General features: G+C 46.9%; 1 protein-coding gene across 1 annotated transcript in view; it reads left to right on the forward strand.

Annotated features, from left to right (window-relative positions):
• Positions 1–7,976, forward strand: part of LOC120850598 — a 78,359-nt gene extending 70,383 nt beyond the window's left edge. Inside the window, exons 26-28 of the mRNA XM_042288827.1 lie at positions 1,501–1,530; positions 3,368–3,563; positions 4,775–7,976. Coding sequence (XP_042144761.1) covers positions 1,501–1,530; positions 3,368–3,563; positions 4,775–5,043 — 495 coding nt within the window. The 3' untranslated portion in view covers positions 5,044–7,976. The remainder of the gene's footprint in view (positions 1–1,500; positions 1,531–3,367; positions 3,564–4,774) is intronic.
• Positions 7,977–12,117: the final 4,141 nt, after the last annotated feature.

The raw sequence follows: 12,117 nt of genomic DNA on the forward strand, positions 1-12,117 counted from the left end.
TTGTAACTTGAGAAATAATATGCACAGTTCCATGAAACTTTGCAGTTACTCTTATATCTGTGCTATAAACACATTCTGTAAATTTCGTTCAGATATCTCTAGAAATAAGAAATTTCATATTTATTCCCCACCTCCCCCCTTAAACGGGTGTCGTGTAGAATCCAAGGACCTGTCATATCACTTCTAAAATTTCTCGTCAATGTCAAGATTTTTTATACTGTGCATGCAATCCACAATCTAACTTGGCTAAGCTGCAGATATCATTACAATATTATCATTCTCGTGATAGTTGTTTGAGCAGCAACTGCTTAAAGTCCGACCTACAGAATCGTCTTTTACTGGGGAAAAAACCGGTTCCCAGTTTCCTTCTCTTCATACACTCTCGCCAACTTTTCCCCTCCTCTTCACACAGGAGCGGATCTTTGAACTATTCCCGGTAGAGAGAAGGAGGGTCTCCCTCTTTCTCAAATAGAACGGAGGAATTGAGGGAGAGTTTCCTTCTCTGCTTGTCGGTCGGCCTTTAAGGAGCCGAGAATTCCCAACAACAAAACCAGGATTTAGCTCGGAGACAGCTGGGCTGTTTATAGTATTTTTAGCATTTCTAAGTTAATATCAGCGTCTTTGAAGCTGCACGAGAATGATAATATTGAAAGAAATTTCTGCAGCTCGGGCAGGTTCAAGGGTGGATGGCACGTACAGTGTCAAAAATGCTTAAATTGACGAGAAATTTTAAAAGTGATATGGCAGGTATCTGCAATATATATGTTGCTTATTCAGGATGACTCCAGATTGCACTCAAAAGTGTGTAAGCATGGAATTGGTCGAAATTACTGATCACTAGGGAACTGAAGGAACACGATTCCCATGATTCCTCAAGTGCGGGCGGGGGCGCTCGGGGGTTTAGCAAGTGGTCTATTGATTATGACATAATAATCAATGCTCAACTCTGTTAACTGGAGGTGATTTTAGACACAATTCTCTAGTTTCTAGTAATTTGGAGTATTATCGAGATCTCCAATGACCGAGCATAGTTAAGGTCCGTCGAGCACGTTTTTTTTTTGTTTTGCGGATGACCCTTTCCTGCAGCGTAGTTGTGCTCAATGGGAGAGTAGTCTTCTCTGGGCGGACTCACGCATTCGTCTTCTGAAAAAGCGATCACTCTATCCTTATGTCTAGTTTTTTTAGCATCGTGTTCAGCCTGTGCAGGGCTCAGTTCCTTTCTTCTGTAGGTGTTCCTAAACGTCTCGCGGGTATAATATTCAGCATCGGTACACTTTTTACGCTGGCTTATTTACCTGCAGAACTGTCCACTGCATAGTTGAATAACTAAAAGCATATTTTTGAGTTTGTAGCTTGAGGAGGTAAACAGCTCGGCTGTCTGTGTTGGCAAAAGTGTAACTTTTAAGGCAAAGGGTGACATTTATCTTGTCCGTTGCTCTTCCTATTTTTTTTTGTTTTCCATACCTAAACTGCAACCTCCGTTTGGCTTTAAAATTTCAGGGGCCCGCCGAGCCTTCCGAAAGGCCACAGGTCAGTCTTGCCCAATTTTAGTAGCAGCAACAAGCTTTTTTTCTAGAAGCACGCTTAATCAAGGCAGCAGGCTCGATTAACCAAATAAATTCCCTTACTTTTTTCAGCCGCTTCCCAGAAACAGTCTGGTTCGTAGCCACGCTTCATTTGTGCTTGTCTCGCTTTTTTTGGTGCATGCCAGGGGGGCATTGGGAGTGAGAGTTTGACTCGCGAGAAATGAAGAAGTTGTGGAATGTGTTTCACATTTTGGTTGTGCTGTTTAGGGGATTCTTCCTGAAATGCACCAGTTTTCACTTTGTCCTTGCACTTGGTTGCTTGCATCTTTGGTGCTTGTGCTGCAGTGGGCGATTTTAGGAGGTGTTGCAGATAAAAAAAAAAAAACCTTTGACGGTCAAGATTTTTTTTTTTTTTTCTCCGAAAGTTTTTTTGTAGTAATCGGGTTTTGTTTCAAAAGGAATAGTATGAAGAAAGGGTCGTTGCTCAGGTTTTTTTTTCCTAATTATCTAGTGTGCAAGAGTTTTAGAAGCATCAAACGAAAATATTGGAAGACAAAAAGTTCTCACCTTTCTTTCATTCGGTTTCATTCTGGCGCATCCGTTTCCGCGAAATTCCAGCGGTTTCAGACTTTTACCGACTTTTTCTATCGGATGGGAAGCTCTCATTCTCTACTACGCCTTAGCAGCCGACACATGCAAGGTGACCATCTCCCGCGCAAGTATGGCGTTAATAGTTTGTAAAAGAGACTTAGCAAGATAGCAACACCTCCCGCGGCGCATGCAGTTTCGCGTTTAGGCAGGCACTTTCAAATGTGTAATCGCCGCCGTACACGCACAGCGACGACCGTCAAAGGGTTGATAAGGAAGGTTTAACTTGTTTTATTTTATGCACTCGCGCCTTGCACCCGCTTCTGCACCGTCTCATTCGCACCTAGGAAAGCACTGCCAGCACCCAACTCTCCCGTACACGTAAAAGTAGCGACTAACGCATTACCTCGGCCTGTCGTCCAATAATAGCGCAGGTTGCACCTTCTTCGCTTGCCTATAAAAGCGAGAACTGGGGCGGCATAATAGCGTTCTCGGTGGCCGTACAAACTGTACATTGGATAGCTGCACCACCTATGTTCGTTCGATCGGAAGCTGATAGATGGGACGGTGAGAGTATGTTGTGCAAAAACATTTATATGCATGGACAATAGACGCTCATGCCAGAACCTCAACTACACTAGGCGTTTTTCTCGCGTCTTATCCGCGTCTCTGCCGGATCTCAGCGTCGATGCCGGAGGTGGCTTGCCAGGCGAAGACCAATCGGAGTTGCGCACGAAAGCCGGGCGCGCCCTCCAGAACGTCCGAGTCGGTTTTTGTGCAGCAGACGCAGCGAGGTATTCAACTGTTTCAAAATCTAGCTTTTTTTTTTATTTTTTTTAAGGCATAATTAAAACGAAAGGTTTATAAACTATAAATAACCTTCTTTTTTCTGCACCAATGCACCGTAACCAGACGGTCGTTGCCAGTAGTTTGACGTTTTAAGCCGAGTTGATCCGTCGGCACTGCGCAGTGTGGGCTTGCGTGCCCCACGACAGTTTTCTCCCGTCGGGCATGTGCCATCGCAGAGAAACACGGACGCCGACACCTACGCCGCTGTTTTCGTGTTTGTAAGGAAAGCCGAATCCCGAAGAGAGCAGCATAGGATTGGGTGTTGGTAGACGGAGATGCAGGAAGAATGCGTGTAGTTGCACCCACTTTTCCGTGTACAGGGGTGTCTTTGCACCCCTCCCCTCGGTTTAGCTCGCACGTGCCGCTCGCACGGTGGTGACGGGCAGTTGTGCACGGCCTCGTAGGTGCACAGCCTGACGGCGCGTAGCCTGCCCCGGGAGTTCCGGGAACACGCCCAGAGGAACTTGGTTCCGCGGCAGATGAACCGGACGGTCGTGGCGTCCCCGCCCTCGCCGACATCTGCCCCCAACGCGGCCGCGTGCGAACAGCTCTTCCAGCAGACGCCACAGCAGCACCAGCAGGCCGGCACGGACGCAGTGGGTGAGCTGGGGACTCGCACATTGCGATTCACTTTGCTCCTTCGTAAGGCTTGCAGTGGATCGATGGATCGCCAAGCCAATGGGGAGTTATCCTCTTGGGCTGCTCTTGACCCCTCCTCAAGCACTTTGAAGGGATTGATTGATTTCTGGCCCCTCAAGTGGTTGGTAGACCGATTGTGCTGCTCTCGGATACTTTTCAAGTGTCTACACTAGAGTGCTGCATGGGCTTGATCACTGGTGGCACAGTTTCCAAAATGTTGAAAATAAAATGTTACCGCTTCGGTCGTTCAGGTTCGAAGGAAACAAAAGAATTGAAAGCTCTCTTCGACGCCTTTAGAAAACGGCTAACAATAAAAAGTTGTCACTAGCTTAAAAAACCCACAAGACGATAAAAAAAACAAAAAAAACAATTCAAGGTCTCCATCAGGATAGTGCGACAGCTGGAAAGAAGTACAGGGCAATCTAGTGGCAGTAAATAACACAATAGTTCTCGTTTTCAAAAGGAGGAAAAAAAGAAAGCCTTGGAGATGGTGTAGGATGATATGCCAGCAAAGATAGGTTAGCGTACCCAGGGCCTTTTATGTTGATGTAGCCGTTCGAAGGTGCATCGGCGATATTACCGTGAAGTTCAGAAACAACGCCCACCCAAAATGAAGAGATAAATGGTGAAAAATATAGGGTGTGCTACTTTTGGGGATGCAACAGCAAAACTTTATCAAAAATTAATGATAAACACCCTAGAACCGGCTGCAAACCACAAAACACGGGAACTGATGCCGTGAGTCGCAAACACCTTGAATTCGCGTTTCACGATGCAATAAACGCGCGAGAATTCGCTACGAACTCCTGTGTCATGGGAAAGGATACCGCGGGTTGCAGACGCAGCAGATTTGCGTTTCACGGTGCAACATAAATGCGGGAACAACTCGTGTGTTACAGGAGCCGATATCGCGCGCGAAAAGCAATTTAAGTAGGCCCACTTTTAGGTTTTAGAAACTGTCAGATCAAGGCCAGGAAACCTCTTTGGGCATGCATTCAAAACAAACGCTGGCCCGTGCAATGCTCTAGGCTAAACTGATTGTCTAAGGGACTGCACCATTTTACAAATTGATGGAACGATCGATAGGGCCGTGATCACTCGCTCAATTCCTCGTCGTCCGCGCGACATTGCGAGCCGCCTGCCCGACGGAAGGGACCTCCGTTTCTCTGCAGGTGGCGACCTGACCCCTGGCTACGCCTCGGACGAGAGTTCGACCAGCTCGTCCTTGGGAGGGGGTGGCGTCATAGCCACCGCCAGGTCCCCCTCGGGTGGCGGCAAGCGACGCTCCAAGGCCGGCTCGGCACGCGGCATCTTGCAGCGCACCTCTTACTGGGAACGCCGGGTGGAGCAGGGGCTGCTGTCGGACAGCTCGGTCACCGAAGAGTTTCCGCCACTGCATCAGAGTCGGCCCGCCAACACAACCAACGGCGCAAAGTCATAGGGCATCGGAACGCCGACGTTTCGCCAACATTTTGCCGGCGTTGTGTCGATATTTCGTCTGTGTTTTACTTGCGTGAAACGGGTGTTTGTTGTCGGAGAATGTTGACTGCTAGCTTCATTGCCCGACAAATGGTTTCGTTGTGCCGCTTCGTTTTGTTTACTGGGGTCGATTGCCGACGTAGAACGTGCATTTCTTCCTACGAGCCGGGCACGTGTGATTTACACGAACGCAGGATGGGGCGTTATAATAGTACAATAGGAGGGGCCCGACATTTCCCCCGTTATGTATTTGGAAGCCACACAGTTGGCCGTGTCTGAGGCATTTAACTCTGACCCAGCTTGTACACGTACGAATGCATGTTATTTGCGTGCCTGATCTATCTCGTTTTATTTTATGCAAAGCAACTATGGTCCATACTTGCAGCTTGACCAGAACTCTACCTTGCGTCGGCAATGTGGTTGAGTTCCGATGCTACTCGAGCAATGTCATACATAATCCAGTTCGTTAGGTCAGTCTCGATGGCTTAGCTTGATTATAACCACTCCGGTTCGGATTTTCAGATGTTTGACCGAGCCTGGATTAAGCCTCATCTGGATTATCTAGCACACCGTAGCTCGGCTTTCTATGTATGATAATCAAACGAGGCTGAATGTCGCTCATAGAAATAGGGACAAGCTCTGTTTCAGTGTTGACCACTTGCACAGTTGTTCTCTAGTTTCACGTTTTTAAGTTTGTTGCATAGGCTGTTCATGTTTTCATTCTAAATGTGCTGCTGATGTTCCTGTGGTGGGACACTGTTGTGGAAGTACTTTGACAGCTATTGAGGCAGCGAGCCAAGCATTTTTGCAATGCCACTAACGTCGGCCGATGTGCCTTATTGTAGCTCGTCGGAGGTTTTAAGTCTGATGTTCATTTTCGAGCATCTTTGACATGAGCAAAGCAGTTTCGGAGTTCGAGGACCAATGAGCATAAGAAAACCTCTTGTCGATGCAAAACCGTGCCTTTACGAAATCGACTGCTGCATTTACTTCATTTTCTTGTCTCTTTGGAAGCAAGATAATAGGCATAGCGACTCTACCGCCGTTGCTGTTGTTTGCACCTCCAAATGCCAGATTGTTTGGTCATGCATTTAATAGTGGAAACTCTACAGTGGTCAGAGATTGCCAAGCTCTGGGTTATGTTTGTGAATTATAGATTGCGACATGTGCCTAAGGTTTCTTCTACCATCTTTTGTCGATGACAAGGAACCTATAGGTCTCATTTGCCTCAGTGCCAAAAATCGTGGGTGGACAAGATGGCAAAGACTGTTGCCTTCTTGATGCTGTCAAGCTACCAGCACATTAACCGACAACTTTTATTCTGCCACAATTTAAACATCTCTTTGCTTAGTCCGGTAATGCAGGATTTGGTGCCCTTGCATCCTCTTGTCGACTCTTCTTTTCATAATTATTATTACGCCACGATGATTACCATCGATGATTCAACATCTCGATGACCCTTGCCTGCCTGTATGTCTGTTTGCACCTCAGGAAGGTACAATAGTATTTTTCTTATATATATATTATATATACACATCTATCTAGGTTGTAAAGAAAACTATATTAGTCGCATCGTTACCATAGAAACTAACAAAGGATTCAGGAACTTTTTTTTCTGTTCTAATTTTTCTTGTTAGAGGATCATGTATGCACATTTTTTTTTTTTTTTATGGATATGTGTTTTATGCACATAGCTAGTCAGGGTTTATGTGGAGTGACCTAAAGAGGCCCTGCTTAGACTGCAGAAAGTCAAGAAGCATTCCAGTGCATCTGCTAGCACTCGCACGGGGAGTGCGTTCTTCCCGTGAAGGTATTTCGGGACCTCGTTCTTCCCGCTTTGTGATTCCTCCGTCGTTCTAAGGTATTATTTGGAGATGTCCGAAAGGCGATTCAAACTGAATCGCCTACTGCCAGCTCGCACGGTGCACTCACACGGTGCAAGGGGAGACTAGACACCATGGTCTGCCTTTTTACCGTGGGAGTCTCGGGTGATCACACGCTACTCGAGCCTTGCTTTGCACGTCCCTAGTGTCGCACCTAGGATGCTTCGAAGCGGCAAATGGTGCGCGAACGTTTCCGCAGCATTACTGCGTTCAACAACGGGAGGGTCGTAGTATTCTTCTTCCTTACCTTCTGTAGCTTTCAGTGCTATACCCGGCTTCAAGATAAGTGGGGCTGGCCCCTTCCATAAAGCATTCCATTCTTGCTTCTAGAGCAGAGCAAATGCCGGAGAGGAGGCTCGTCTCTCGCCCTGTCTCCAGCGTTAGTTGGAAGAGTGGAGGAATATGCGAGAAAAGCTTGTGCCGCCCAACTTAACCTGCAGCATTTTTTTTTTTTCTCTTACGATGAGAGAGATCTGCTCTCAAGAACCCTCCGTGACAAAGTGCCTAAGGTGACAGTGCCTACATCGAAGGAGTTTATCCGAAACTAAACCAAACAGCGTGTTTTCTTTGCATAGTGCACGCACACCCAGTGAGGGGAATTTTTCTTCCGTAGTTAAGTGCGGAAGTGCCGTAATCTGGGCAAAGTATTCTTTTAGTCGCGAGTTGCGATTTGGGCAGCCGCGCGGTTTGGTGTTTTCGAGTGCATTTCGACTTGCGTGTCCGACCGGAACCGTAAGAGTTATTCAGCCGGTCTGTTTTTTCTTACGCCGCAGCTGTTCCGTCCGAGACGAAAATTGATTTTTTCTTCCTCGTAGGATCGCACTTACTTGAGTGCATAGAACAACCCAGTGGCTCTGTTGGAGCGTAGCGAATGTGACGAGGCAAGGACTTCTCTACGAAGTGCCACAGTGTACAGGTTTTGTATGTCCACACAACATTCGGTTCCAGCGTAACTGTAAATAACCCTCGCACATTGTGCATTGTGCAGTAATAAAGACATTGCTGTAATCTTGCCACTCGTCTGTTGCGAAATCTCGGTGGCAGTCGGTCCATCGAACAGCGTTTCATAGACGAATTCGTTTGGGCGTGTTCCGATAAACAGAGTGCACAATTGATAATACACCAGAAAACAAATATGATTTTCCTTAAACTGCCTCTACAAAGGAAACGCCCATAAAACCACTGTGTGGCAAATTGTTCCAGTCTTCGATGGTTTGGACTAGAAAGGGGTGCTTGTAAACTTCAATGCTATGGGTAGGTGTGCCTGTCAAAAAGCGTGCCCAAAGGTCCGTCGTCTTTCGCCCTCCCTTCCTTCGCTACCCTTCTCTCCCGTCTCCTCTGGTTGGCACGATGGCAATGATGGCATTTATTTAAATTCGCACGATAGACTACTTTCATACTTCCATAAATTTGTCATGGCACACGTTGCATTCTGGGAACCTATGGGCTGGGACCGGAGCGCGTACGAATTTTGCTTCTTACCGATTCCCACAATGCATAACGTGGCATTACGCTGCAACGAGATGCTTCGAGTTTTGGAATAAGTCTCTTGTCCGCACTGCCATCTCGTTTTCAGTCGAGGTGACGTCGGACCAAGTTTAAATGTTCGTGGCACCTGATGACGGTAGACTCGTTGTGAACAGGGTTTAAGATCGACGGGTGTAAACGTCTACACAAAAGTCGGTCTATGCTCGACAAACGCGTTATCATTGACTCTCTCGTGTACCCTCATTCGTGTCCGTCTCTGAATCTACAAGTCTCCTGAACATTATCCATGTTTTCGTTGACAGCAGACACTGCACGTCAAAGGCAAAGAGATGGGTTCCATACCATAATGTTTGTTTATTGTTTGTTTGTTTATTTGAAGTTTCTGACAATACAGAGATTGCCATGGAGCATACCATAATGTCACGTCAAGCCTTCGACCAATCGGAGCGACGGAGCAAAACACGTGATAACTCTACACAAGAGGTGCTAGTACGCTCCGACGGTACATTGTCACGTGCCTCGCTCCGGCACTGCGATTGGTTTACGCAGACCGCAGCTTTGGCTTTCGGTCGAGTTAGCATCATAATCTAAACCCTGAGACTTGGAGTAATAAAAGAGCGGACAAGACGACACCCGTGAGAATGCAAACCTGTGATATCACCGTGTTCTCACTGTAACGCTGAAGCAGCAATTCACGTTCAATATACGTCCCGTGCTGGCCTACGGTATAGGTGAAGTAGAAGCTCCAGTACTGTGTTCTTGTCATTGGGCCGTAAACTTTCCAGTTTTAAACGAAAAGTACTGATAAACATCCGCTGGTGTCAAAAAGACAGAATCTGTTAAATCGGTAACGCTGACAAAAAAACAAAACATTGCTGTCAAAAATACAAAATTGGTTAAAACCAATACACACCACAATAAACAACTGTTGGTGTCAAAAATATGAAGCAGGTTAAAACCGAAAAACACCGATTTCTGGAAATATTTCCTCTGACTAGGACTGCTTTTTGCCAGAACACTCCTAATGTCTCGCGAGTTTTTTTTTTTTTTTTTTTTTTTTTTTTATGCAAAAACATTAATTGTTCCATAAAGCGAACTGATGTCATCAGCTTTGAAACCACGCCAAACGGCATCTAAAATCCCCTTTCCGAATGGAGCAAAGTGAAGCCGACTTCTGATGGATTATGCTTCCACTGGGCGTAGGGTGACCACCCGTCCTGCGACTCGCAAGACTGTCCTGCATTGAGGACTCGTGTCCGGCGTCCCACGAGAAATTCCCAAATCTTCAAACTGTCCCGCATTTCACACCCGTAAAATTCACTCTGCAACTCATGGTGCTGCCGAACGGGGCACGGGGAAGCGTGCAGGTTGCTAGCAATCGCGGGAATCTCAATGGTACCCATTTTATTGCGGGAAGCGACCGCCGTTCTTGCAGGAGAATTGACGCGCATGCGCCGTTGTGCCTCTCCCCTTGGTGGCAAAATATTGTAAGGTTCCTACGTCCCAGGGTTGCTACAGTCGAGCCCGGTTATATCACATCCGGGTATTTAAAATTATCGTTTATATCGAACAGTCCAGACATCCCTTTGAAAATCGCATGTAATGGTATACGAGCGTTGTTTTTCTGTATCGAACTCTCGTGGCGGGACACTCGATATAGCGAACAAAGCATGTCCTCCCATCGCTTCTCCCGCGGTCGGATTGCGCGGCGGCAAGCACATAGCTCGCGTTGCGGGGCTGGCAGACCTCCAAGCTGCAGCATACGCGCAGCAAAAGAGCAGTTAAACATCTTCCCGAGGGGAACCATGGGGTGATGCGGAGCATCGCGGATCGTTATTAACGGTGTTATTAACGGTGAGAGTTGCGCATGCGCGCGCGGTGTGAGTAGAAGCGAACGCACGCGAAGTGCACGCAGCTGGTAGAGAGAGAGAGCGGAGAGAGTAAAGCGCAGCTGTTGGAGAGAGGGAAGGAGGAGAGTTGCGCATGCGTAGTGTGAGTGCGGACTACGACACCGCGGGACATAGACCCGAGCAAGAGATGCTCCGTATCTAAAAAAAAAAAAAGTGGGAGGATGGCAAAAGCAAGGGGAACGGCACGCGCGCGCATAGGGAGGGCAGGGAGTGCCTGGCCTAACAGAACGAACATGAAGGCGCTCTAGCCCGGCTGCTGTTGGAACGGTAGCGTGCGCTTTTTCCTCAAACACAGCTCTCGCTGAGCGAGTCCTTAGCCCCAAAATAAAATAAGCAAAAAAAAAAAAAAAAGGTGTCAAGTTGTGCGTGGACAACAGCGGCTGAGCAATCGCACTTTGAACGCCTTATCTTTGTTTACCTTTTCCTTTCGTGGTTTCTTGTTTTTTTGCCTTTCTTCTTTTGCTGCCTGAATTTAGTGAGGTTTCTTTTTTGTTGCTTAACTTTATTCTATAATTGAGACTTTTTTTTTTATGCGGCTTGCTTTTTCCGTTTTTATTTTAAATTATTTTCGTGTTTTGTGACCGGCGCTGTGTGGAGGTCGCGCCAGGTGTAAACGATCGCAAATACCGTGGCTTGTGACCTTCACCAAGCTCTACTGTATTTAGAGGCTCTATTTGGTAAGGTCCCGTTCGTCGTAGCCTTCAATAGTAGCAGAGACGCGCGGAAATTTCAACTGAAGCTTAAGTTAACATATTGTGTATATCAAATTATTGATATATCGAACTATTTTACGATCCCCCTTAAATTCGATATAATCCGGTTCGACTGTATGGAGAAAATTGCTCGCCAAAAGTTTAAATATAAATTATTGTAATTATCTTCATATCGTTGTGTCAATGCAAAAGGGTTGCTGTGGCATAGCTTTTTAGTGCAGAGAGCCACACAAGGAAAAAAAGCCTGCAACTCTCGACGGTCGGGAAATAACATAATGTTAAAAAAATGTGTGTAGGACCATGTTGATAAAAGTAAGCGTTGACAGGAAACAATGACCGGGAAAATATTTACTATTTCCTAATTTCATTTGATGCATTGAGTTGTGCTGCAGTTGATTTGTATGCTTTCAACTTCGACACAATGACATATTTTAGCGTAATTGCTGCAATACCATTGCGGGGTGTTAAACAGCACATGATATTAAATGTGTTAACAGAGCCTCGGTTCGTGCTGTGTGTGTTCATAAATTTCCTCAACCCCCCCTCCCCTGCCCCGCATGTCCCGCATTGAGTAGCAGGAAGTTGGTCCGTGCTCCGGAGCGCGAGAGTTTGGCAGTCCTTCCACTAAGCGGACAAAAGTGCCACCGGAGACTGACACTCGAGCGCGCTCTTTGTGCACCGAGAATTTCTCGGAGCGCGAGTGACTTCCGTGACGTCACGTAAACAAACAAGATGGTTGCTCTGCTGTTGCGACCGTCGAGACGAAAGGCGTAGCCGGACCGCTGCCCCTTTTCAGCAGTAGCGAGAAGAGCAGTAAAGTGTTGTTCATGGATGATAATACTGATGTAGCTTCCTGAATCGGGAGGCTTTCTTGTGGTATCGATTGCGGCAGCTTCACCTCCGCAAACTGCGCAACTTAGTTTTCTGTGGGTGGGCTGATTGAGCGGCCGGCGGGGCACTCATGGGCGGCGAAAAACGACGACGGGAAGGCGAGAAAGACAGATTGAACATATTGCAGTCTTCGTGATGGTGAAAAGCCGGA

The sequence above is a fragment of the Ixodes scapularis genome, unplaced genomic scaffold (assembly GCF_016920785.2).
Source record: "Ixodes scapularis isolate PalLabHiFi unplaced genomic scaffold, ASM1692078v2 PGA_scaffold11__112_contigs__length_91849675, whole genome shotgun sequence".
Taxonomy (NCBI): Eukaryota; Metazoa; Arthropoda; class Arachnida; order Ixodida; family Ixodidae; genus Ixodes; species Ixodes scapularis.